Consider the following 27,979-nt stretch of genomic DNA (forward strand, 5'->3'; position numbering starts at 1 on the left):
CCTTTACATGCAATGGATGGATTTGAACTTAAGCCTTATCTTGAATTGATAAGGAGTCACACCTATATGGGAAATCTGTGTTCTCCTATTAATATCCAGCTCTATGCTCTAAAATCTCAAAATACCTTGGCCATTTGAAGTGTATATGGGTCCACACGTCCATATGAGTCAAAGTCACTGGCATGACAATAAAATGCCCCACAGAGCCCACTGCCTGCTATTGTAGGAGGACACAAACAACTACTCAGGAAATGATTGTGGTCATGGTTAAAAAAGAAGATGATGCAGGCCGATGGTAGGAAATGGAAACGGTCCCTGATCTTTACAGCGCCGCATTGACACCCTCTATATACACAAGGCACGCTATATTGTTGTGTATGCTACAGTGTTTAACATGATATGCCAATGCAGAAAATCAAGAAATATAAGAGGAGTTTGTGTGTTGTTGTTGTTGTTTTTTGTATCTTTAAATACCCAACTGAATTCTTCCTTAACGTGCTGTTGCACTGGCTTTGTATTCAATGTAATGGCTCACACCTAGCCATGAAAAGAAGGATCACTGATGCCATGACTGATGTATGTAGTAAGTACAGCAGGGGGATTACAAATTCCACAGCGTTTGAGAGTCATGGGGCAGTTTATAAAATGGCAGACTAATGTTGCACTAAATATATGGTTATTAAAAAGGCTAAAATTACAACCTACATACTTCAAAGTACAGTGAGTAGTATCTGGCAACATAGTCAAGAGAAAAAGACGGGGACAATTAAACAAATCTTCAAATTTTTGCTATCAATGATGAAATCTTATACACTTCATCTGCATCTCCTGTCTTGCAAACGACTGTAAACACTTATAGAGACCAAACACGGTACTGATTATCGACCCAGCTGGTCCAAACCTCCCATGGCAGCCACAGTCATGAACTCTCGACAACGGGGTCTTATTTTTTCCTAGTCGTGTTTTGAATCAAATCGATGAAAATGTTTACTCTGTTTAGCTCGGTCCTGTCAGTTTTTTTTTTTTTTTTTTTTGTGTGTGTGTTTTGTTTTGTTGTCCAACGATTACGATAAGGTAAACACAGTGTTACGTAACAAGAAAAAACTTAACTTCCGGTGAGTCAGGCTTTGCGACAAGTCGTCAGAAGAAATCGCCGGTGCTGGAGAGAGCAGACTGATGGCTACCGTCGTCCATCTTAGACTACAACAGTAACTATTTTAATTTAATCGCAGGTTTAGTGGAGTGGTGCTATGTCTTCGGGAATGACTGGACAAACGCCGTGAGTATCCATTCTGTTTACTAGTTGTAAAATAACCTGGCAACACCAGTAACGTTACATGGCCCAGCTAAGCTAAGCTAAGTTAGCATTATGCACAGCATTATGTTCGCCAGTTGCTTCTATTGATCTTTAGCTTTACTGCTAGTTAGCATGCGGCCTGCTAGCGTAATTTAGCTTAAAGAGACCGAATTGGACTATTTAAAGTAAACACATGCGGGCTAATCGATGTGTGTTGTATGAAAACAATGGGCTGGAAGATCGATCTAAGTCCGCAGTGGATATTCTGGATGTACCTTTCCCCAAAAACTGGATCGAAACTTGCCAATTAGTTTTCTCCGCTCTTACCTTTACGAACAAGTTATGCCAGCTAACTTCGGCTAAGCTGCGAATAAGAATCTCCTTAACATTAAGTGCAACTCAGTTTAATTAGATCAACATTAAAACTTTTTAACTTAATCAAATTATGAATTAACTAAACAAAGACACCCAATTCTCCAAGATTCATCTTCAACGTCTCTATAAGCCAGTAAACTTGGGGTTACTAATATTTTAAATACGCAAAGTATGGTGTTTTTGTGTGTGTGTTTTTTTTTTTTTTTTTTCTTTTCTTTTTTTTGGGGGGGGGGGGTTTAATTGTCTGCTGAAGCGAAACATTTCCACGTTACAATTTGTGTTGCACAGTTGACTAATACGATCGATCTAAGGGCATAGCGAAAGTTTGTTGTTAGGGGGTTAGACACTGAGTCTGGTCCATTTTTTTGTCGCACAAGTTTCTTGTGTTTACTCTAAATAAGAAGACGGTGATCACCGAAGAAAGTTCACATTTCCCTCAGTTCAGCCACTGATCTACCTTTTTTAAGCAACTAATCATAACCAATCATATGGCCAGTAGATTTTTTTTCTTTGACTTTGTTGTAATGAAAATAATGTAACCACTGTGGGTTCATTTAATGTTTTGTTTGATTTATTCTCGGGCGCCTATCCAGCCGATGGGATCAGCCGGCCCAACCTAACCAGAGTGTAGGTGTAAGGCAACAGAAGAGCAAGGAAAATGCAGCCCAACCTGTGTCTCTACCAGGCATGGCCAGCACTGCTGGTTCACACAGCATGGTATCCCCGCCACAGCAAAGTGCAGAAAAACCAGCAGCTCAGGGAGGAGTTGAAATGGCGGCGGCCATGGCTGCTAAAATAAATGCCATGTTAATGGCAAAAGGAAAACTTTTGACTCCTCCCCCGTTACTTGCAAAGGTATGTATGATTTAAAAAAAAAAAAAAACAAACAAAAAAACAAAACTTGTATGTAAGTGTATGTTTTCATCATGCAGGCTTTTTATGACTTACTGTTTTCCTTGCCTTTCTTGCTCATTTAGACCCCTCCAAGTGTGCCTGTGCCAACCACTACAGAAGAGATGGTAGTGACAGAGGTTGACATAAATGATGTACCATTAAATTGCAGGGATCTTCTTACTAAAGGCAAAACACAGGAGGAGGTAAGTGGAAAATGGCACACATTAAATTAGTTATATAATAACAAATAAAAATGAGAAATTCCATTTAACATAAACAAAGGAAATCCCTCTCATACTTTGATCGATATTAAATTTGTTTTTCAGATACGACAGTTTAGTGGAGCAGTTGTCTCAACAAAAGGTCACTACATGACAGACTCTGATAAAGGGAAAGGAGGCGGGTACGTATGAAGACATGATCTTGTCCATACCAAAGTAGTATTATGTGCCATTTGTTTCTGTAAAAAGTCATGACCTTATTGTTTTGACTTTTGTTGTTGAAAAGATGTATGAAAGGCTGCTTAATTTCTGTGTTTGCCTTGGCATCTTTGATTTGCTTTTTATTTATTTTTTTTTTTAGACAACGACCTTTGTATTTGCATGTCCAGGGAAAGACCAAAGAGCAGGTCAACAGTAAGTTGCACCCTTTTTTCACCTTAGAAAATCTGCTCAATATGTTAAGTCTGCCGCTATCACCATATGTTATTTCTAGATGTCGTATGTATCCAAAAGCCTGTTCTTTGACAAGCTAATGAATATACCTGAAATCTATGCTGGTTTTTCTGATCATCAGAGGCGGTGGTGAGGATTAAGGAGATCATCTCTGAGGATGTGCTAAGGGCCTCAGCAGCATCAGGAGGGCAAGAGGTGCCTGTAATGCCTCCGCTAACACTTTACCCTCAGCCTCCGCGGCCTGTCCTTCCCCCTACTGGGCCATGGATGCCCAACACAAACGCAACACCAGTCCAGGGACATCGGCCAGCAGCTCCTCATTCTGGGGTAAGCATGAAGCCTCTACAAACAGTGGTTAAACATGTAGCCATTTTCTGACAGTTTTGCACTAATATTAATATTGTTCGTTTAGAATTAAGAAGGGTTGAATATTGTCGTTTGGATTTGTACAAGAAAACTTAGTTGAAAATGATGATAGCAATAAGATTTCATGTACAATTTATCGCTTATGTAGAGACAAAATAAAGTTTGCTTGTTCATGGTAGAAATGCAAATTGAATCAAGATTAACTTTATACTACAGGTGATAATAAGTAAGGTATTACTGAGATATAGTTAGCAAACATATAAACTAAAAACTGTTGTTCTGTTGATGATCTATTGGCATAACCTTAGTACATGGATCTTGACACAAAGCCTTGCATAGGTCCATCATGACAGTTTGTGAAAATTAGTTAAAAGTTGAACGTCACCTGAATGATGCTTGAAAAAAAATGCTCAAAATTCAAAGTGAGATGAGGACGATATGGCTACATTGATAAAACGGGTTATGTCTCTTTTTGATGAATATCTGTTGTACTAGGGTTTTCACTGTGTCAGAGTGATGAATTTGCAAATGGAGGTAAAGAAAGCGAGGCAAGTAGAGACTATGCTGCCTCACTGATACCCACCTCCCAAATCAAATGGCAGACAGAACATCCTTGGTCTACAGAGATTAGACTCGGATTACTGCATCTGCTTACAAAACTATTCAATCTCCAGTCAGTAAATGTCAATGGTTATGTTCTGGATGTTAGTAAACCACATTTTCTTCTCATCCTCAGAGCTTTGTGCACACAAAGATTTTTGTGGGTCTGGATCAGTCATTGCCTTCATTTAACGTAAATGAAAAGGTTGAGGGTCCTGGTGGTTCATACCTGAGTCACATCCAGACAGAGACCAGGGCTCGAGTCTTCCTCAGGGGAAAAGGTTCTGGCTACATTGAACAGGCTTCAAAGCGAGAGTCTTTTGAGCCTCTTTATGTTTACATCAGGTATGTTCATTCTATAGGCCCACTTTTTGCAAATTTAATTAAAAATGTAACCATCTAAAAAAGCTTCCACAATGAGGCCAAATGGCCTGTAAGGCCTGTTTCATCTGATTTGACTTTGCGTTATAGCCACCCAAATGCAGCGGGATTGGAGGCAGCGAAGAAACTCACAGAGAGCCTGTTGGAAACTGTAAGTTTATCATATGGCCACCATGAATAAATAAAGTTGTTGAATTGGTCTGAATTAGATCAAAGAGTAATGGGAGGTATAAGAAGGTGAAATTATCAAAGCATATAGTTCTCACCGATACTCACCTCCAAAATTGAAAGTGGTAGGCTGAACCACCTGATCTCCAGTGAGAGGTTTTGAGTGCACTGCTCCTGCCCACATTCCATTTGAAAATAAGTCTCCACAAGCTCTTGGATTTTTACTCGGCTGTTTTCAAAGTCCTTGTTTTCCATTATCCAGGTGAGAGCCGAACATGCCCGAATGTTGACAACGTACACGGCCACAGGCTCAACACAATGTGAGTATTCTTTTATATTTTGTAAATAAAGTGGCAAATTCCAACAGAGTGAACAAATGTGCTGTAATTAATCCTTTGACACCTTTAGTGCCTGAACAATAGGTTGAAATAGTAGGTTGAATTTGTCAAAACACCCTGTTGGTGATGCATGCGATATATGCTATTAACTCCACATTCTATACTTTCATTTCAGCATACGCAGCACATGGATATCCACCTAATAGCAATTACTCTAGCCAAGGGTCCTGGTATAACTACCCAGCAAATGGGTATGCTGGCGGCTATTCAGCGTATCCAGGAGACCGTGGTTGTTGGAATAATGCAAATGGTCCCCCAAGTCATTCTAACATGTCGACAAACCCTCCATCTTCTCAGGCAATGGTTCAGTATCCAGTGTGTCCTAGAAAACCGCATCCATATCTCGTCCAGGTAATTATCAATGATTAAAGCAGCCAAACTTGCTGATTAGAGCATGAGCTTCATTCTGTACACACCACAGGCCTCATAAAGCGTGTGGTTGAAAGGTTTTTCAGCATTGAGTTTGCGTAGTGAATCATCTAATGTCAAGTCTCATTAGTTTTTTAAAGGGCTGTTGCAGATTCTGTGTATATGTTGGTTGTGATCTACTTAAGGATCCTGGCAGCAGTGAGACGGTGGAGCCTGAAGAATCTCTGACCACCCCTTCTGACTCAGGAAGCCCCAAGTGTCATTTCCGTGAGGCAGTCAAGGAAGAGCAGGTTAGCTGAAGTGTAAAACCTGCACGTCACTGAAGGGAAATTTTGGCTATTCTAATGAAAATGAGTCTTTAAATGTTTGAAATAAAATAATCCAAATTTCATCTTTTTTGTATAGCTTGATGGTTTGCTCATGGGCTTGCCCTTTACTGCCTATCTACATGTGGCAGGTTTCTGTTGTTGATGTCCAACTGATTTGGTTTTCACCTTTTTCTTTTGGATCCGAGTGTCAAAAAGGAAAAAATACTTAAGAGGGGTTTCTTGTAGGGAAAGTGAGTTATTAAAATAGGGTCCAGATTAGCTGCTAAATTCATAACAAAATACTGTTTGAAAATAAAAAGTGAAAAATAGTCCCTAACATTTGGAAAGACTCACACATGCAAAAAAAAATGTCCTGTCCGTACATCATAAGCTTCTATATTGAACTTTTTTTTTTTTTTATAGCCAACCACCTGCTCTCCAGAGAGTCCTGCTCATCAGGAGTCGGCACTCCCTGCCTCAAGTGTTGGGGAGGAAAAAGCCGTAGAAAGGTCTGTTAATTGATTTCACTTCCTTTGAACATTATTCTGCATGAATCATATGTCGATAAGAGGTCTTAAAACTGCCAGGGGCCACTCATGCCACTGTCAAAGGCTTTTATTTTCCATATTTGCGCCTTACATGTATCGTGTTGCTTACATTTTTCTTTAAACCTTGTGACGGCTCAAGTCAGGGCCAAACACCATTAACATAAATTGCTCCTGAATTGAACCCCCCCCCCCCCCCCCCCCCCCCCCGGCGCGTCATTTAAATCCCCTGTATGGGAGCATTTGGGCTTCCCTGTCAAATGTGATGATGGAAAGAGGTTAGTGGATAAAACTGTGACGGTGTATAGGCACTGTGGCACAAGAAAGCCATATGACAGTGGAAAAGGAAACGCATTGGGCGTGGCCACACATTTGAAGTGACCTCACCCTGGTGTTTGACTGCCAGGAGTCAAAACGAAGGCTGCTCAACAACCGCTTATCACCGTGGCATTTGCACAATCCGACCAGGCTGAAGCTTTCACAAACGTTATTGGTGTGCTTATAGCTACAGACATGATGCCTTATTCCGTTGTGCAAAAAGGAGGGCTTTGAACACATGCTGAAAGTGCTTGAGCTACGTTGTTACATCCAGTCGTGCACCCACTTCAGCGAAAAGATTGTGCCAAGTGTTTTTGAGCAGGAAAAGACAAAAGTTGTGGATGAACTATCCCGAGCATCCTGTTACGCTCAGATGGGTGGTCGTCCATTGGAACGGAGAGCTATGTGATGATAACCGCTCACTTTTTTCTGTTGAAACGATCCAAACTGAGGTTTTTTTTTTTTTTTGTTTTTTTTTTTTTTGATCCGTTGCACCTTTAGTGTGGGGGGGACAATTGTCGATTAAATCAAATATTTCGCCAGCGACAGTGGCCTAACATTTTCGTCTGAAGTGCACATCCCTTCGAGACACCTGCTATAACCTCTGCTGCTACTATTTTTTTTTTCCTTATTCTCCTGCTTCTTCTTCATGTTATCTGCTCTGGAGTGCCATGCCAGATGGCTCCTTCCTTGTCTTTTCTGCACTTCTCATGCAATTACTTATCATTTCTATTTATTTATTTAATTCTTTTTTATAGAATATTTATTTATTGTTTAAATTGTGAATGATACCTTGTCTTAACAATGTCTTAATTGCCATGGGGGAGGAAAAAAGAAAACATTATTTTGTTGACATAAAGTCATAGGCTGGGTGTCTCCTGGTGAAGATACTGAGGTTTTTCTCTGTTCAGGATTCTGATGCCACCACCGCCACCCCCCTTTGTGGCTCCTCCCGTTACACGCAAAAGGCCAAGGGATGCAGTGACTGACGATGTAACCAGTCTGCCCAACAGCACCGCGCCGATGGGTATGCATTTCTCCCATTTCCTTATATTCTGAGAGCCTGAGTACTAAGAGATTTCTTTTGTCCAGAATTCTGTTGCATGAAATGGCATCTCCCTGCCTGGAGCAATGCGGGAGGCGTGTGTTAATCTCTCCGCTGATGAAACCCACTAACATTGTCCTCTTGTATATGTTTTTTTGTCTTTCCCTTGTTTTCTCTCTCAACATGTGTCCCTGGACCTACCTGTTATGGATGTGTGCTGTGCTGCCGTTTGATTTGATATCTTCCCTCCCCTGGCTGTGGATCAAACGAACTCAAAAACCACCGCTAACATGGGGCTCCTCAATGGGTTTCCTTTTTTGTTTTGTTCTCTTGCTTTCTCTCTCCCCCTCTCTGCCTTCTGTCCTCCACCTCCTTGCTACTTTTCTCTCTCCATTTTTATTGTGCCCTGACAGGTTTCCAAGAGGTTGTGTGTGAGAAGAAATCAAAAGCGGATGAAGACACGTCAGGGCTTGTCCCCTACGGAGGAGATTCCTCTGACGAAGAGGAGGAGAGGACTCACAGCAGTAAGACAGATAACTCATAACCCCTGCCCATCCCCATCCCCACTGTCCAGGATATGCGCAGACCCAAAAGTCTACATTCAGTGCAGTATTCAAACTCCATAAAAGGGAAAATCCACCCTTGTGTTACCATTCACTGTTGAAGACCTATACCAGTGTTAGCCAAACCATGTTTTATGACATACGGCTACCATTATTGATGCTGACCATTTTCTTGGCAGAATGTTAAATATTTTTAACGTTTTTTTTTTTTTTTCCCCCTCCTTTCATTTGTGGCTTGGGTTTCCCATTCATCTGAAATTTAAAGACACTTTACAATTTCTGGTGCCACTTGTTCTGACTTCAGCTTTAGGACATTAAGGCAAGTGACTGTTTTTGTCAGGTTCACAGTTTTTATATAGCTGGGCTGTCATCTAAGTTCATTGCATTAGCAAAAATTTGTGAAAGGTGTTCAAATCTGGCTGTAGGGACAGGGTTTTTGCTAAATACCACTGATCTTGGAGCATAAAAGATACACACATCTGATTTACAGGTCTTTTTACACAGTTCTAAGAAGAAAAGTTAATCTGCAATAACAGCTGGATTCTCCTGAAGACATATTTTCCTCTCTCTTCTATTGTGTGGTAAGACCAATGCAAATCAAATGCGCCACATTTCAAACATGAATTTCAGGCCCTAGTGAGCCCACAGAACCTAGCAGAATGAATCAAGAGCTGTAGTCACGTCTGCCTTGCTCACTGGGGCTGGAATCAAGCAGGGGGAGGTGTTTGGAAAGTGGACACATAGGGTCAGGTTCTACGACACACTTGTCAGGATCAGCAGACAGAAATCAGGTTTAAATGGAGGAACAGAGTAATCTTAATATGAAAGGAGTGATACGGGAAAAACAACTAGTACAACAGCAGGCTGCTAAAGCTAAAAAGCACCACTTTCTGCTGTTAGGTGCTTTTTTTTTTCTTTTCTTTTAACATGTGAGGAGGGATGGAGTTTAGTTTTTACTTTTTTTTTTTTTTTTTTTTTTTCCCCCCTATGCATTGCTTTGTTTGTTTCTCTAGGTCACCCCCCCAAAGCCTTTCTGTTATTTTTAACAATGGAGCCAAACCTCTTGGTTGTAAGGCTGATCAAGTATTCCCACTTACATAGCAAATGTAAATATGGCCTGCTAACTAGTTCATTGGCATTGTATATATGTTTGTAGCCACATGACTTACAACACATTTTGTAGCTAAATGTCAGTTAATTCAAGATTTGGTTTTGAAGAAAAATCATTTCCCTTGTGTGATTTTTGTCTTGATAGAAGCTTTTTTTTTTTTTTTTTTTCCCCTGTAAAACATACACTTACCAAAAGTCCTGAAAAACAAAGAACATCCTTAGTAGCTACTTTTTAACAGTGTAGATGTAATCAGGGTGGATTTATCCTTTTTTTTTATGAAGACAATTGTATTTTTTTATTTTCTTTAAACAATTTATTTTATTTTTCCAATGCACATTTCATTTCACAGAAATAAGCCCCTATTTCCTCTTTTGAATTTCAACTCGGTCGGCTGCGGTTGCTGATGGTATAAGTACATATTGTAAAATTCAGTAAAAACTTTTTCTTATCTTGGAAAATGGTGTATGCCTGTTCCCATGGAATACTACAATAATAATAATAAAAAAAAAAACCTTTGTTTCTGGATCATTTATCTTGTATTATTGAGGGAGATCAGATGTTATTGAAGTTGCACAGAATTTCTTAACAATTTAACCAACAGGCTTCATTGTCATACTAGCTGTGATTGCTGATATCAGATGAATAATTACTCAGGAGCCGCTATACCATTGTGGACAGTAAGGGCTCCTGGGTTGTCCAAACCAAAGCAAGGGTGGACATAATTTTGGAAATGACAGTGGAAAGTGTGTAGATGCTGTTTCAGATCTACATTAAAGAAGGACAGTGTCCCCTTGTCGTAGTCCAGTGCCACCCCTATTCGCACCGGGTTCACTGTAATCCTCAAGTCTGGACTCCAACCTTTGTGTAGAAACTCATATTTATGCCTAAAGAAAAATGAAACGTTATGATCAAATGACATAATTCTGCATATACTTTCTGAAATCATGCTGCGAAAGTTGTTCTAACTACGCAGCCAGTTGTGAAGGATATGTTAAATCATGAGCCAACACACAGTTGGAGTTCAAGTGACTGCTGACTAAAGAGAATGAGAAATTTGATTGTTGAATAGACTGTTGGCAGAACCACCAAGAAGGCGACAAAGGAAACCTGATTCGGGGATTGTGTATGATTCTGAATGGATTGCTAAATGTGATGGTTCAACTATCCTGCTTTGTTTCAAGCTGCCATTGAGACATGTATAAAGCAACAGATATCCAACTCAGCTTTTCAATGTGCTTAGTTTTGCATAGAGCATATGCGCATGTATATTTTTTTATTATTATTTTTTCGGCTCAGGAAAGGAAAATTTCTGTGGCTAAAAATAGTCTTGGCCCAGTTTCCATGAACTGCAGTGGCAGTCCCATGAAGGTGCTCATCCCACCTTCATTTCGATCGCAGGTTGTCTGAAAAAGCTGCATTTACTTGTTTTGCATAGGGCCATGTAAGTCAAAGCCAGTTAGACTTCTGCACTACAAATTGGAATAACAAGTGTATATGACCAAGGCTACCTTAACCTTTATTGTGATTAAATGTTAACTGCATTGTTTAGGGTCCTGCAGAAGCCACTGCTGCATATAAACTATGATTTCAGAATGATGGTGGTGGTTCAAATACCCCCCCTCCCCAATTTCTACTAATTGTATTTAAACATCCAATACTTAGGAACACATCTTGGGCACGAAGAGACTTTGATGAACATGACAAATAAGAAAGTGGCATTTAAGCCTCTGATAACCCTGGCTTCTGAGACCTGAGCAGAACACGGGGGTCAATAACATTCTCAGTGGTGCATTTTAGCAGAGATGTGCTCCGTTACCTGGTTGGCGTGAGAATGTGTCTCATACACCAGGAGGTGTTATTGGCTCCGAGGTATGAGCTCCTCTCAGTGTCTTCATATGAAACTCCAATCCTGAACTCTGTTCCATCATCTACCTCTACTTCCCAGTAATGTTTCCCTCGCACTGGAATCAGATCTCCCAGGACAGCTACACATCTATGTCCACACACAGACTCACAATCAACTTACATAGTCACATACAAAAAGGAGGAAACCTTGAAAGTTCCAATTGTTTTAGCCGTTGTTTACCTGGTGAAAGCGTTGGCATCAAAGGCCATGGCACTAATAGGCAACTCCTCATCTCCATAAAACATGGTGAAACCATCTTCAGAGATGGACAGACAAGGATGGGCAGTTTCCCCCAGGAGATGGAAGAATGTACCTGCACCAGTGGACAGACATTGTAGTTCATCCAGTCAGTGTCAAACGTTATGGTGGCAATTTCCCAAAGAAATTTGCTGAAGAGATTTTTTTTTTTCCCTCCATTCCATGTGATTTTATTTCTCCACAGCACTACAATTATTCAATAGCTTAGTTAAGTACTTTTCAGAATATGCCAAATAAAGACTAAACTACAGGCAAAACTGATGAAGCCACTTCCACTGGCAACATGGTGACCCTTTGCTCGGTTCCCAACTGGGGGTTCAGGAGCCATCATTTCACCAGATGGTTATAGAAATTGAAATTTATAAAAAAAAAAAAATAAATTACTATATATGATTGTTTATGGATTTTGCTCTAATATTTAATTTTTGTTCTTTGGATATTTATTGAAATGAAACAATGTAATCACTCATTATTTGAACTGCACTTTACTTAGAAAATCAGTGATGATGGTTTGTAAGTCTACACCGTTGTCAGTACTTTTATACCAAGTAACAACAACTGGAAAATTCATGATGCTTCTCACCTGTTGTGGAGACTGTGATAACTTCACTCCTGTTGCTGGGACCGCCAACATTGACTGCTCTCACTGAGATGACGTAACAACGTCCAGGCTGCAGCTGGATCAGACACTGACAGGTGGGCACAGCTACAATAGACCTGAAGGATTGACCGAGTAAACAGAAGGCTGATAGAATCTCCTTTCTACAAGAAATATAGGATTTGACATTTTTCATCATTGAAATAACATCTTGTTTAACAGGTTTTCAAACACAAAGTGGATAAATGGAGTGGTTAATCAGAAATTATATTTGGACCAGGGATGCATTTTCAATTAAATCAGTTTAGATTCAGATAAACAGGAATACAAGATTACTCAAATAAATAGTTTGTCCTGTGAAATGTCCAAATGAAAAATGACCCCAAATGTGAGTACAGGCTTGTAGCTGAGGCTCACAGTGCAGCAGGAGCTGAAGCTAAGAATAGATTTTGTGGGACAGAGTGTCTTGAGTCAGCAGCTCTGTAACCATGGGATCTGGAAAATCCCAGGCAAGCACTTATATCGACTTTTGTCTATGGATGTTTTAACCCAGTCGACCTAACTTGTGTGTTATCTGGTTTCTATATCAAAGGTGTAAGCTGTAGGTGACTTTTAACACAGCTCTTACTCAGTAAGATGGCTCTCTGTGCCATCAGTTTCCACCTCACTCAGCTCCACAGTGTAAGAGTCTATGGGGTTGGTGTTTCCTGACTCCCAGCGGATGAGAGCAGCCTCTGGGCAGCTGGTGCACTCCCTCTGCTTGATCACTGGAGGTGATGGCACTAGGGAACGAGGATGTGGATTTAATTCTCTCTAACATCAACCATGTCAGGTTAGAATATGTGCAAAATACATAAGAACACCTGAAAGTGGTTTTAGCGGCTTCCCAGACAACGGAACAATTATTTCAGATGTCAGATTGAATGAGTCTGCATGTAGTTTATAGAGGGGGACGTTTGTTACCTGTCATGTACAAGGCCTTTTCGCTGGCTGGACTGATGCCTGTGGTGTTGGTAGCCGTCACCCAGAGCTCATACTGAGCGTTCGGCAGCAGATCTGTTACTTTGCAATGTGTCTCCTTCACTTTGACCTTGGTGACTGTAAACCAAGCACAGACTTTATCATGGCTGAGCAAAACACAACGCCACATCCTTTGTATAAGATACAAGATTTTCCCACATAAACAGATTCCATTTCCACAGTAGATGGTGTAATAATGCAGTCAGTGTGTCTGTGAGATACCGTGTGGTGCACAGGTACTGTCTGCTGGTGTGTCCTCTAGCACTGGTCTGTAATACAGCTCATAGTACTCCACAGAGTCGTCAGAGAACAAGCTCCAGCACACACGCAGAGACGTCTGGGTGGCAGAGTTGGGCATCTGGGGGTTGATGACTGGAGCAGATGGAGCTGTTCAGATAGTGCAGAAACATAGGTTTTTGTTTTTTTGTGTTCTTTCTTTTCGTCTTCAAACTGCCTTTTCTATTTTAGGCCACACACTGACACCTCTGTTGTTTTATTTATCTTCAGCATAATTTCCATGATCCCTTACTATTAAAATGTGCGCATTCATGATGCTGAGTTCACCTTAACTGATCAGCCCATGTCACGCCTTGGATGCTGGGATTTAAAAATTTATTGTTTTTTCCCCTGCAATTTTGTCACTTCACACTGCAGTTTCCCTCATCCACCTGCTGACTTTACTGACATGTGGTCCTACCATGTTTCAAATCCATGGGATCTAACCACTTCAATGACCACTGCTATTCTCATGCACGGTTAAAAGGATGGTAACAGTGCTACGTGCCTGTTCTCCCACTGCCAATCATTCTGTGTATGAAGACACAGAGCTAGTAAATTACTAGTTAATGGCCGCTGGACAACGGCCACAGCATGGACGCCTCTCTGTTGTAATTATAGACAGTCTGAACTATCCATAAGCACAAAGTGTCAAATGAAACTGCAGATACTGACGATTTTGCTTTGATATCTTTATAAAACAGACCTGGAACAACATTGATGGAGTCCATCAGGGTTTTCACATCTGACAGGTCAGCAAGTGGTGTGTTAAACTCCAGAGGTGTAGATAGTGTGAGATCAGTCTCCTCTTTGGCAAATTCCTCAATTCTAGTGTACAACAAAAGAGCTATAAATACACAGATTTAACACAAGTTGTGCTTGTATCATGCCATTCACTTATATCAATTCAGCTCATTCAACTTTGAACATATAACAACTTTTTACACAGCCATGAATTTACTTTCATGCTTTTGTGTGAGTATTCACATAACAATAGACTGATATTACAGGCCAAGTACAATTGTGGACTAATGGAAACAATTATAAAAAATATTATCCCCATACCACTGATGAGAATTTTGTCAAAATCACAATGCAGTGTTACACCTTGTTTCATACTCACTGAGCAGCATGATAATCACCTTTTAATGGTGGGCATAACTCTCTGTCAACAAACAACAAAGTACACTTTAAAATTCTAATTAATACCTCATTTCCACACGTCATTCCTTCCTTGCCATCAGGACCAATACAGCATATAATTACCACTTCACCAGTTATAGAACTGAATAATGAGCAGAGGCGTTTTTGCAAAACAGTGTGAGGTCTCAGGTACCTTTCACTAGATCTCAAACTTTTCAACCTACAAGAAGGGGATGCTGTCCTTCAAAAAATTAAAAAAAAAAAAAAAAAAAAAAAAATTTCCTTCAGAGTTACTGAGATCAAGGTCCTAACATACAAATGTATGTTGCTGGACTAGAGTTATAAAGATTGTCTAGCGGGGCTTTTTAATCACCATGTAGTGTCTAACTACTGTCTGCACTTTCTTAACACTGGCTGAAAACACACACAGACACGCACCTTTAGAAAAAGCCTTTTGTCTTGGCTGCGGTAGATCTCCTGAGCTGTCTCAATGAGCTCCTTGGAAGCATCCAGAGCCTGACCACATGCCAACAGCTGTCTGTAGAGCGCCTCAAGTTTGTTCTTCTTCTCCTCCTCCAGCCCAGCAGCCCTGTCTTCATATCGCTGAGACAATGTTTGTAGCACATCATTGTAGTGCTGCTCCAAGTGTTGCTCCCGACGGCCAAAATTTTCCTGTACATACATTGATATATGATCATAGCTGCATATTTAGAGGTTGAGACATTTGTTGTGCATCAAATGAAATAAGGAAACACATTACAACTGTCCATCTGTTGTAAAGTAAAAGGCATGTATGTACATTTACCTCCACTGTGAGAAAGATTTCCTCCAGATGACCTGCAAAGTTCTCCATCTCTGCAACCTTTCCTTGCAACCGATTCCTGGTCCTGACACTCTCATTCTGAAAACAGTTCAGACTTTCTCAGTTCAACCCAAAAAAAACAAAAAAACATTTTGCATTAAAGCAGAAGGTATCCAATATTTCATTTATAGATCATGGGTCAAAGTTGTGTTGATGTCCCCACCTGGGTTTGTCCCTCCCTGAACACTTCATCATGATCATCACCAGGTCCATCTTCTGCCCCGGTGGGAGAATGAGGGCTGCCCTCACAGGGCTCGAAGCAAAGGGACTCATTGGTGTCAACAGAAAACCTCTGCAAGCCGTAGACCTCTCTGGTCGCCTTTCCTCCTCCGGCTGAACCTACATTGTGGTGATCCATCGAGCTGCACTCTCTGGACCAGTCCCGGTGCACAGCTTCCTCTGTGATCACATCCAGCAGGCCTCCTCTGAGCTAATACAGGTCCACAAGGAGCCTAACAGGAGGACAGGGGTTTACAACTTATGATCACTTTCCTAAACAGGATCAAATTCAGTCACACCTACATAAAATCAACAGTTTATAGCAATACAAAGTCTCGAAGCCTCGGATAATGCTTCACAAAATGGACACAAAGGTGAGACCTCAAAAACACCCTCTTCGTCCTCACACGGAGCAAACTGCCCCTGAACAAGCTGTAGATCAAATTGCTGATGGCGACTAGTAAGAGAGGTTGAATTTACCTGGATTATTCAGTAATCCTGTCTTGTTCAAGGCGACCCTTTGAGGCCAACAGTGCTGTCCGGCAAACCAACTCCGTCAGCAGCCCTGACCCTCACCCACAAGCTGTGACAAAAATAGGTGGACTCACTCAGCTCAAATGTCAAATGCATGCCTGACATCCTTGGCGGGTGATGAGCTGCTTGCTGAATTAAAATAACATTTGATTTGATCGGGCCCTTGAATTTTGTCAACATCATAAAGTCCTTGTTATCAGTGTCACTTTTTAATTGATTGGACATTTCGAGCTGGAAATCCCCTGACATGTGATTCAAAGGTCAAAGTTGAACACAATGGCATTGGTGCGTTCAAGTCTCATCGTAAACCTCCGCCTCCGACGTTCAACCTAGATGCAACAGAAGAGTAAGACATATTTGAACAGCATGCCAGTGATTGGAGTTAAAGGCGCACAGTTTTTCAGAGGCTGTTTTTTAAGGACACATAGAAGCTGGAAAGCTGTCCAGTGATGGTCCAGAAGGAGCGGCAATGAGAGGAAGCTGTGCGTCTCCAAGAATAGAGGCAGTTGAAAGTTAATTTCCTTGCTAAATTACATTTAAAGAGGTACATTTTTCCGGTCAATCCAAAGATTTATTTTGAGTAAATCTAACAAGGTCAATTAACTTATGTTTTGGTCGTTAAAGCTGTTTTCCCCCAATACCCACTATTTTCCAGCTGCACGAACGCATCCTGCGTCACGCAAATGGCGGATGGTGTAAACAGAGCCAGCAGCTCCTCGGAGGCCGACGAAGTGAAACAGCAGTTTTTAAAATGAACAACGTGGAGTATGAACGCCTGGACAGCCTGGAGGGCTGGGTGGCCGTAAAGAGCAACGTGTTTGAGGAGACGGAGACATTTAAATTGGGCTTCATCGTACAGTGGAGCGTTATCGAGTGTAAATTCGCCGTCACCTGCCACAACCGGACCCTGCAGCGGCAGCGGCGGAAAGCCGAGCTGACGGCCGGCGACCCCCCGGTGAGCTGGGCCGGACTCTTCTCCGTCAGCGACCTGAGACACATCCATCAGCAGCTCACCTGTGTGGCCGACGTCCTGGGAGCCTGTTTTCCTGACCTGTCCGAGTTTGAAGAAGGCAACATTTGGGACCTGCTGTTCCTGAATCGGAGGTCCTGTACCGAGGAGGCCGATGAGGGGGATTTTGAGGGTCCGTGTAGGAAACTGGAGAAGTATTTCAGCACAGCCATCGACATCTGCGGACGGAAAATAGTCCTCGATACGCTATTCAGTCCGGATGAGCGGGGGGTGGAGGAGTACTTCGAAAATCTACAGGAATTTAAGAGGAAGACCATGCAGGAGGAGATGTCCAGGGCCAAAGGTCAACTGAAACAGGTGGGGGGTGCACGGCCTACACACTTTATTCCACCTTGGTCAAATCAGTTCAGTCTAATAATGCACTTGTCACACTTTAGTGTTGTTGTTTCAGGCCCTGGCTTCATGTAATCCTTCCCATTGGTAGAATATAACTGAACACAAAATTGTGTTTAGTTGGACACTTGTATGTTAAAATACTGCATATTTGTCAGAGAGAAGTACTGTACCAACTCTGCTAGCAAGGTGCTCCAACTATACCGGCCGATCAATAAAACGATCCTTAGATTTTAATGCATTAATGATTATTACATAAAAGTAATCTGTACATATTATAATTATTATCATTTCACACAGTAAGTACTTTTACTTGTGGAAGTTCATATTTTTCATTCTATTACTTAAATATTTAAATTGATGAAAAATTGGTTTACACTGACAAGTAATAACAGCCAAAACTCAAAGGCCAGGTATATGATGCACTCCAAATTGTTTATGCTATACAAGAGGGAAAGATTCCTTTCAGAAAAAGAAAAAGCTTGTGAAACCTCTGTAATCTTTAGTGTTACCATGCAGGACTAGCACCGTATAATGGTGTTATGAGTCTGGAAGCAGGCCTACAATGACACAGCAAAGCCTTGTTGTATAAATGCTCTTAATGCTCAAACACCACTTGTGTGTGTTTTTCAGCTCAGAAGCTTTGCCTACATTTACTTAAGATCATGTGAAAACAGAGATATAGCCCGACGCTTCATTTCTTCCCTCACCTCACAGACTCATTGGGTTCGATGCCAACAAGGCCTGTGATGTAAACTTTAAATCATTGTTGAGAATTTTGTCAATATCAATATTGGTTGGAAATATTCAGTTCGTTGGAGTTCGGTGGTGAGCATCACAGAGATGACTCCAGGAATCTGTTGGCATTGAACCACTTACCTTAACCCCCAGCTCCCTTGGTTATGAAAATTGGATTCTGAGATCTGCTATTGATTATTAAATTAAACTGAATAGATTTGACTACTTGGGGAAGAGTTCCCAGCAAAGTGTTTGTTTTTTCCAAGTCATCTGAGATTTGAATAATTGTGCAGAGCAAAGACTTGAGCTCAGAATAAACTGAGGTAAACATGCTTATGTCCTCCACAATAGCTGCTGCAGAGTCATGGCGCTGCAGACCGAATGATTGTGCTTCTCGGCATCTATGAGGAAGAGGATGAGGCCTATCAGGACCTGGTCACTGTGGCCACCACCTTCTTCCAGTATCTGCTGCAGCCTTTCAGGGACATGAGAGAGCTGGCCTGTCTCTACAAGATGGAGATCCTGGTAAATATAGCGATATATTTAGAAGCTGTAGTTTGTTTGTTTGTTTTTTTTTTTTGTTTTACACAGAATACACAGTTTATTAAGTTGTTTCAAATCCAAATATTGATTGATCCTCATCAAGCTGTGAAATTTACAGATCCACAGCATGTTTCAAACTTGATGCCAGTTCTCTTGCCGTGTTTCCTTCCTTCCACTATTATGACTTGTGGCTTTGTTCATTAGTTAATGTAAATAATTTGTGTATAATCTACTGTCATACACGTAGTGGTTTTTATGTCCCATTCAACATGCAACATTTAATTTTATCCCTGAACCAAACCGGCTTTGACTAAAGGTTGAACTTTGGGTTAAGTAGCTATAAGAAGTTTGTGTTAAATCAGTGAGAAATGTCTACTCTTGTGACAACTGCAGAAGTCTTTGGAGTTTGAGGACTTGGGTCCTAAGAGAATTTCAGCTCTGGAGAAGGAGGCAGAGGAGTGGAGAATGAAAGCAGAAGATGCAGTCGCCTCAATTCAGGACATCACCGTCACTTACTTTACACAAACTTCAAAGGCTCTGGCTGGTATGAGATTCTGTGTTTGTTTCTTTTGATTGTTTATGGATGAATTAATGAATGACTTCTATTCTTCAGCACACATGGGAAGGTGGAGCTACAAAGTTATATACATCAATGATAAATGAGACCTTATATTCAAATAATTAAAGAGTCAAAAGAAAATACACACTGAGCAATATTGGGAGATGCAGGCACAGTACAGTGCCTTTTTTTTTTTTAACCTTTAAAATGAATATAAAATTGGAAGATAGCCATCTTTCATTTGGTTATTTTTTTATTCCTACCATATCTGAGGGAAAATTTCAATTTTATACATAACCATATATTCATGATTATGTCCACAGACTATATGGTTGGTTGTCATGGTGAATAGGCAGGGTTAATATGTGACTACAGTCACCCCAGCCAGGGATACCTTAAACAACACAAACAGATTACATGTAACTACATATAATATTGTGTTTTTTATTGGCAGTTTGCAGTTTAAAAATGCATAACAGACCCTTGTGTATATAATTGTGCAGGCATGCTAAAAGTGATGGAGGAGGATAAATGTCGATTTGGAGCTGCTGCCTGGGCTTCTGCAACGCCCAGACTGGAGAAACTACGCTTCTTATTGGCCAAAGAAACCCTGCAGTACATGAGAGCAACAGAGATGTGCCTCAACCGCAAGAAAGACAGCATCAGGGACAGGGTGTGTGTTTTTCAGTTTTTTGAATGGCATTACCAGCATTTGTTTTCAAGTGTTTCTGTCAGTGGTCAGCATATTCCTTAGTGTTGTATTATTGTATTCTGACACAGTTTCTAGGTTGTCCTAGGCTTTAGTTGTCATTTAGATATGTATTACCACTGCCAAGACCAACATTTTTGTAGTTGTTTTAGGTCTGAAGAGGCACAGTGCCTGCTGGCCCTAGTTTGTCTTTCATTTGGTATTCCAGTTTGATGTGAATCTCTGGCTGCTATAGTCCTTTGATCTATTTATAAAGCCTCTCTAAAAACAGAGAGAATCCCCTTGATACACCCCCCAAACCTGCATGCATAGATAAGTGAGTGTGTCTGTGTGTGTATACACATATTCAAAACATGCCAGGCTCATGCATATCTCTGATCGCTAGGAGCCCGTTCACAAATTTGTAACGCCAAAATCCATTTTTTTTTTTTTTTTTTGGTAAAAGCTGTAGTAAAGTACTTGGTGCTATAGGCTGTTGTGCTGAGCTTCTCAGAAGAGAATACTTTTAGCAAATTCACCTTCATGCAGATGCATTATTCATATTATTCAGCTTTTTAAAAACTAGGTTTTAGGATGCTGGCAGTATCTACAAATGTGACATCTGTGCAACTTTTGTGTCATATCCAAACTGTGTTTTTTTTTATTGTATTTTTTTATATATATTTTTTTAATTGGACACAAAGCATTTCAGGAAATATACATCCTATGAATCATTAATGCTGGATCAATTATACTCTGCTGAAATATCAAATACTCAAATATCACTGCACTATCTTGCAGGTTGCTGTTGATTTCAGTTCGTTTCATCACACTCTGAAAGTAAAAATCCAGAGATGAAACTGTCTTGAGAGACTCTCAGCCTTGTTTTTATGTCAGATGTTGTTAGTGTTGGTTTTTTGTTGCTGTTGTTGTTTTTTTTTTCCGGGTAATATAGTTGAAAGCAAAGACTATTTTGTAAAACTCCTTGTTATCTTTTTCAAGGAGACACCCACATCCAGAGTTATAAAATGCTTTCCAGGAGCATAGCTGTGTCAGAAATCAAACCCTGCATGCAAACAATGAGAAAAATACTTTCAAGGATAATGTGGTGGATATTCTTTGTGTTGGACAGCTGACTGTTTATGTGTAGGTCGTTCAAAACAGCTTAGTAGTACTCGTGTACCAAGTTTCATATCTGTTATTACAAAGACGGTAACCAGAAGCTAAATCGAGACCTGTGATCTGATTTTGAAGATGGTCAGATTTAGATATTAAGAGACTGTTCCATACAAAGTGAGTAGTACAATCCTTTAACAGTTTTCTTGTTATTGTGGTGCAGCTGGGCAGCCTGTCTGGACAAGTCCAGAACCAGAGGGCTGATTCTAGGTCTCCGTCTGAAGAGAAGCAGGACACAGTGGACCAGCTGGAGCTGCAGTTCTATGAAACTCAGCTAGAACTGTACGACACCAAGTTTGAGATCCTGAAGAATGAGGAGCAGCTGCTGGTGGCTCAGATAGACACAGTGCGACGCCAGATTAAAGGTACACTTATGCTGCGTTGAAATATCACAGAGCTGTTGTTCATGATGTCTGGGAGAGATTTTTCGGAAAGTGCTCTGTTCAATAACTGTGAAAAAAAGTCTTAATTATATACTAGAACATGGAAGAGCAGAGGGACAAGCTTCACGCTTTTCTCCTAATTAGAAACAAAGAAGTCTTCATGCTAATAGCCATCTATGTCTGAGTACTGCATTTGAATTAAGTGATTTATATACGGTGATTGTCAGCAGAAATAGAAAAGTTTGAACAAAGTAATGCTTTGCAAAAATAGAAATGTTCGAGTAATGCCTTGCCATATAAAAGCACTGCCATTAGTGGTGACTTACAAAAAGGGTCAGGTAATTGAAGTCAGAATTTGAGGAAATTTCTTTATAGGGCAGTTTGGGTTGTTTTTACATTTAATTTTTTGCAAAAAAACAAAACAAATTATGAGATTTTGTTGGGGCCTTTTCCACAAAAATGTATTCCTTTATGTCTGAATATGATTAGCACAAACATTGTGGGCCTAATATTGAACAGCAATGTGACAAATGTGACAGTCCTTGGCCAGGTGCAGAGACTTGCTTAACAAAGACAAACGGGCTCAGGGTCAATGATGGGATCGGACCTTACTAATACAATAATGTAGAGATGATGTGAGAATGGTCAGTTTCCACAAAAACATATCAAGTTCAGATACATTTAATAATGTAACTTACTTATTTAAGAAACTACTCCAGGATGCACTGGGACTCGTCATCAGTGTTGTGACCTGGGGTCATAAGGTTTTTCGGGTCTCACAACATACACCCTCACCCAGGCGACCCAGTCAGGGTTGATCAGGGCCCGACTTGTGTCCCAGCAGCTACTCACAGATCAGCCCTCTTTGTCCAAAGCCCCCTAGTGGCTTTTTCTGCGGCCTTGCTGGCAGATTGAATGGCCCTCTTCTAGGCTGAAGGAATGTCCTGCAATCCTCTACAGCCAACTTCTATGGGCTTGTAGAATGTTTTCCAGCCTCTGCCCCTGCACTCCTCCACTAGTTCCTGGTACTTGGCACGCTTCCTCTTATTGGCTACCTTAATGTGTTCTTCCTAAGGCACGGTCAGTTCCAGTATGATCAGGTGTTTTGGGGCCTCTGAGGTGATGATCAAGTCTGGACGGAGTAAAGTTGTTGCGGTTTCCCCGGTCAGCCTGCAGCTGCCAATCAGAGGCTGTATGAGGAGGCCTGTTGTGGGTTTAAATACAAATACAAAGGTATTTGGAAAATGTAAATTGTAGTACTACAATTTTGACCATATTTCCATATTGTTTCACAATTTGATGAACTGCAACTATTAAATATGCTATATTTATTGATTTTAGTATAGAGGCCCTTTAACGTTTTGTTTCGTCTTTTTTGAAGCCACTGCTCCTGCCCCAGGTGTTGACCCTGTTTAGGCCAAGTCAGTCAGTTGCCAAACTGCTAGAACTTCTTGTTGAACTGGCCCTTTAAAATGCTTTAGTGCATATATATGTTGAGAGAATCATGCATCAGTTTCATTGGAGTGCGTTACATTGAAAGATGTCGCCAATATTTAATACTTACATTTAATACATTTAATTCATTTAAACACATTTAAGTGCTGTATAAGATGTACTGGGTTTGTACAACTCTGGGTTTGGTCACATAGTATATTGTGAATGGATTTCACTTTGGGGACATATTTTGCTCATGTAAACATTGAACTAATTGTCCCTCCTGGGACATGAGATGTTTGCTTCCAAGTTGTCTATTTGTGCATTCCGTGTATCTACCTATGTGTGGTGTATTTGGCTGTGTGTATCCTTACACTGGTTGGTTTCAAGTTGGTTTTCACAAATAAAAAGCAGGAAGGTGTCATTTGCCATTAAATGAAGCAAGACAATAGAACAGATGAGATTATGTGAATGAAATGAGGCCAGTGTGAGTTCATGGGATATTTTCCATGTATATATTATTATTTAACTTTGAGAAGTCAATTCCCAAGTTTAGTGAATTTTACAAGGTCTAAGTGTACGAGTTGGAGGAATTCCTGGTGATTTGATGAAGAGCTGTCCAAGTGATTGGACTGACTGTGTTTCAGAACTGAAGGAAGAAGTGGTTTACTATGATGTGTGTGAGGATCCTGAGGAGCTGCAGAGCATGATCCACACAGGTATCCAACAGTCAGACTCACCAACCGTCCATCAGCTCAAAAGACGCCTACAGACCTTGGAAACCAAGAGAGGCAACATCTGTGCCAGGCGAGCTTATCTGCGCAACAAAAAGGTGTGAGCATGTACCAGTGACATTCATCATTTTTAAGAGGAAAAACCCAACAATATTTAGTTCCACTTCTGTCCTTTTCAAGGACAAACATATTGATCTGAGTAGAAACAAGATGATGGTGCTGTTTACCTCTATTCTCTATTCCCTTCAGTGTCCCAAGTGCTGAGTTTTAAAATAAAATTTTCAACATAGCTTTATTTTTAGCTTGCAAAGTAATTTTAGTATAATTGGTGCAATTCACATTGGTCATTCCACTGGCAGCATTTATTACTTTGAACAATGTGGGAATAACTCACCACTTCTCCAGAAATCCCATCCAGTAATCCACAGGGAGCATACATGAATATTTAGCAATTTAGTCAAAAAAAAAAAAAAAGACCACCGAATTTTTAAAAAGTCACATCCTACCTTCATAGATTTTTGACATAATTCGTGCTAATTGTCAGTTTCAGTCAAATTTTAGTTTAAAAATTCATTAATATCTGACTATGCGGTGTACACATCAAGCTGTAATTGTAAAAGTACATATGTCAATATGTAGTATCTTCATGTTTGTGCATATCTGTAGGATCAGTGCATAGATGCCCAACAGCAGAAGCAGCTGGCGGCCAAGCAAAGCTCTGAAGTCTTTAACCAGCATCATCAGGTCCACCTGGTATGTCGCCACAGCAACAGGATAACCCTCTTGAGATGTTTTGACACAGACAGAAACCACAAATGAGACTGGAACCAATTCTCTTTCTCTGTTACCTCTCACTGTCTCCCTCTGTTGTCCACAGAAACGAGAGAAAAGGAAAGAAGAGGAGCTGAGGAGGAAACAGTGGGTTGATCAGGAGCGCGAGAAGACTCTGAGCAGATTACGGTCCTTCAGAGAGGTGAGGCTCTCTCATTGGGTCGGCCTCGCCCTGCAGCTTCCACCCTTCCAGTACTGTCTTAATTCAATAGATTACCTGAAAGTCAAAATTCAGCTATTAATTTCTCGACCTCCACATCACAGGAATCTTAAATTATAAAGTGCTGCAGTTATAGATTTTTAATTCAGTTCAATTCCGTTTTATTTTTATAGCATGAACTCCCAGGGTACTTTTCATATGAAGCAGCTATAATACAGTCTACAGAGAGCCAACCTTAAGGTGATTGTATATTTGGATTAAAGACATGTTGAAATTAGATTTAATTTGATCTAAGCCAAAACTGTTGATTGATTTAAGTTCTCAATGTTTTTTGTAAGGGCCCGTCAATTGTTACATGCTTCCTTTACAATTAATACAGAATTTTGTTGAAAATATTCTTTGTAATCTTATGAAGGTTTCCAGGAAATACAGGACCCAGAAAAAAAGTCTTACCAAGAAATTACTTCAGAAGAGACATAAAAAATGCTCAAAAAGCTGGTGCAGCTCAGTCCACAGCAGCTACTGAGTGCTTATTTTTCTTTAGCAAAGCAACCAGTTCTTGTTTTATCATCCAACTGAAACAGATTCTGAGACTTCTTTTCTCTTCAAATCAGTATCATGGTTTCAGATGCTTTTGCCAATTCCATCTGTCACTTCAGTTAAATCTCAAGTGTTTGGGAGACTTATTTAAAACAAAAGAGCATTAGATTATTGTGTGAACATGGTCTTGTGCCTTTGCCATCTGTCTCATAACATTAGGTAATGTCCTTATTTCTGAAAAGATTTTTTCCTCTTTTCTACCATTTCTTTCAAGAAGCGACAGGGGCAGTACATCCTGAAAACTCCACAGTCGAGGATGTCTCTTTCAGAAGTGTCATGTCCCTCCCAGCCGCTGTCCATCATCAGCATAGACCCATCACTCTCCTCTGAAGGAGCCTTTTCCTCTGTCCGTCCAGCACACAAACGCAGTAAAATACCCAAGAAACAGCCGAAAGACATTCCTGTTCAAATCTTCTCCACACTGCCGCCTCCAGCAGGAAATATCCATACTGCGCCTCCTCTGCTGCCCCCTCCACCGCCGCCGCCGCCGCCACCACCACCACCACTGCCGCCTGCCATGCCGCCTCCAACTGCCCGAACATCCTCTGAGGACACACCAATGCCTCTCAGTGAAAAAGAAGACCGGCCTTTCCCAGCCAAGAACATGCTCAAACAAAATATAGGTGAGAGTGAAATTTCATAAAAAATAGACACCAATGGATAAAACAACAAGTAGAAGAGCACAGAAGGAGTAGGATCTGTGAAATAGTCTTAATACAGGGAAGGTCGTGTTTGTTTGTTCCCTAGAAAAGTGTGAGATTGTGTGTGTGCGTGTGTGCGTGCGTGCGTGCGTGGATGCACACATATCTGTACATGATGTTCTGTCCTAAATTCCCAACTTCTCCCATGAGGCCAGAGGAGCCATTTTACCTCAGTTGTCATCCTGCTGCTGCAGTTGCAGCTCCAGGTTATAGACAGTAACATCTAGCAACTTCAATTTTGGGCCTTTGGCGATATAAAAGTCATTCAAAAGGAAAGTTGTTTTCAAAAATGAATAGAGATTGTCCACCCATGAGGACTCTGAAACATTTTAGATGCGTCATCAGCAGTGAAACTAAAAGTGGCTACTATCGAATTAGCATGAATTAATTCTCCCTTCCAATGCAGCTTCTTTCATCATCATTAAAATATCTTCTCCTTTCTTTGTTGTATTTCTGTAGGAACAATGGATGAAGTGTTGGCCTCACTGCAGCGTGGACAGATTCAACTTAGAAAGATCCCCGCTCTGAGGACAGCACCCCCTGCTGAAGACCTGAGAAGCAGCCTAATGTCTGCCATCCGACAGGGAGTCACCCTGAGGAAGGTGAGATGTTCTTCAATAATTCCCAACATGGATCCAGGATACATTAGCTAATTAATTACAATAATAGATATTATTACAAATATGTGATGTCAAAGAATTCACACACTTAACACTAAGCTTGTCTGTTTTCTGTTTGTCACCAAACCATATGAGAATCATTTTCACTCTGTGGGTTTCTGAAAAAAAAGTCCCAACACATCTTACGTTTAGCGTGAGCCCATCCATAATTTCCCAGAACGAAAACTGGTATTATGTCGTGCTATAGATGGTTCCTGCTCGTGCAGACGTCCCAAGCAATGACCTAGAGCGCAGCATCAAAGCTGCCATGATGAGGATGAAGAAGGTGGCAGCTGACTCTGATGATGAAGACAGAGGAGACAATGAGACACAGAGTGCAGACTGGGACAGCTGAACACACATGCTCCTCTATTGTCCGTTCTTGATTTCATCCAGCCTATGTTACTTCCAAATTTTCACCAGAAAGCTTCTTTGACACAGGCGTGATTTTCTCATCTCATTGCAGTTTGCTGAAGTTGTCACGCAGAAATCATAAACATATATTTCCAAATTTCTAAATATAGCCTGTAGACATTGAGATACATTATTTGCATAAATCCAAGTGGCAGAGTCAGGATTCCTAAAATGTTGGTTTGCAGAAAGCCCAAACTGAGGAGTGGTGGTGTTGGGCTGAGCACTCATTAAGGAGAAGAGCTAAGCATTAGTGCTGTAGTACAGTGTGTATGATTGCATTTCTAAATGCCTTTTGTGAGACTGTCACACAGGAGGGGAAGCCTGTGCCACAGGCACAGACAACTACACAACTGCACCATAACAATTACTGTTTTATCTCACATTGCTGAGTCTAAACTCTGTTTTGTTAAATTTTACCCCCCTAAGGGCTACAGCTGAATGACTTGTAGTGTTTGCATTTTATCACTTCACAAAGGAAAGTTGTGTTGTGAAGGGAAGCAGTGTTAATTATTTACAGCTTACATTTCTGTCTGTGTATTAGTCCCTTCTCATGCACTCTCCTGTCTGAATGTGTTTGGATTCATTTTGCTGCACTTTATAGATGATCTGTTATTTCTTAATTCCCGATGCCATAATAATGACGCGTAAAAAAAAAAAAAAATACAATCCTTGATTAATTTAATTCTACTCATTGTTCTTCTAGTGATGAAAATGCTTTACAGATTACTGGTCTTGTTGAAAACCTCACACTTGTGACCTTTGAACCTG

The 27,979-nt window shown here is 40.7% G+C and overlaps 3 protein-coding genes across 4 annotated transcripts; 2 read left to right on the plus strand and 1 right to left on the minus strand.

Annotated features, from left to right (window-relative positions):
• The first annotated feature begins 1,146 nt into the window (after window positions 1-1,146).
• Window positions 1,147-9,931, plus strand: LOC115040679 (KH homology domain-containing protein 4-like). 2 transcript variants are annotated; one of them, XM_029497597.1, is made up of 14 exons: window positions 1,147-1,279; window positions 2,266-2,527; window positions 2,650-2,769; window positions 2,893-2,969; window positions 3,149-3,201; window positions 3,362-3,567; window positions 4,343-4,551; window positions 4,678-4,738; window positions 5,018-5,075; window positions 5,269-5,504; window positions 5,708-5,812; window positions 6,254-6,339; window positions 7,605-7,720; window positions 8,152-9,931. In XM_029497597.1, exons 1-14 carry the CDS (start codon window positions 1,251-1,253, stop codon window positions 8,280-8,282), a joined length of 1,749 nt encoding a protein of 582 aa, XP_029353457.1. In that variant the 5' UTR covers window positions 1,147-1,250; the 3' UTR covers window positions 8,283-9,931. The 2 variants fall into 2 exon arrangements, with proteins under 2 accessions (XP_029353457.1, XP_029353458.1); XM_029497598.1 differs by having other exon boundaries at window positions 1,251-1,281; window positions 2,256-2,527.
• On the minus strand, window positions 8,501-16,926 carry fsd2 (fibronectin type III and SPRY domain containing 2). The gene is made up of 13 exons (XM_029497595.1): window positions 16,175-16,926; window positions 15,639-15,927; window positions 15,419-15,514; window positions 15,052-15,285; window positions 14,613-14,635; window positions 14,177-14,298; window positions 13,417-13,581; window positions 13,138-13,272; window positions 12,803-12,956; window positions 12,160-12,293; window positions 11,499-11,631; window positions 11,229-11,405; window positions 8,501-10,296 (listed from the first exon to the last, which is right to left on the minus strand). The coding sequence occupies exons 2-13, from the start codon at window positions 15,831-15,833 to the stop codon at window positions 10,059-10,061; spliced, it is 1,806 nt and encodes a 601-aa protein (XP_029353455.1). The 5' UTR covers window positions 15,834-15,927; window positions 16,175-16,926; the 3' UTR covers window positions 8,501-10,058.
• On the plus strand, window positions 16,593-27,972 carry whamm (WASP homolog associated with actin, golgi membranes and microtubules). Its single transcript, XM_029497594.1, has 12 exons — window positions 16,593-16,772; window positions 16,884-17,555; window positions 18,681-18,854; window positions 19,266-19,416; window positions 19,935-20,104; window positions 21,459-21,660; window positions 23,760-23,944; window positions 24,513-24,599; window positions 24,724-24,819; window positions 25,652-26,060; window positions 26,598-26,740; window positions 27,006-27,972. The coding sequence occupies exons 2-12, from the start codon at window positions 16,980-16,982 to the stop codon at window positions 27,150-27,152; spliced, it is 2,340 nt and encodes a 779-aa protein (XP_029353454.1). The 5' UTR covers window positions 16,593-16,772; window positions 16,884-16,979; the 3' UTR covers window positions 27,153-27,972.
• The last annotated feature ends 7 nt before the right edge of the window (window positions 27,973-27,979 follow it).

Source organism: Echeneis naucrates, chromosome 3, assembly GCF_900963305.1.
Source record: "Echeneis naucrates chromosome 3, fEcheNa1.1, whole genome shotgun sequence".
Taxonomy (NCBI): domain Eukaryota; kingdom Metazoa; phylum Chordata; class Actinopteri; order Carangiformes; family Echeneidae; genus Echeneis; species Echeneis naucrates.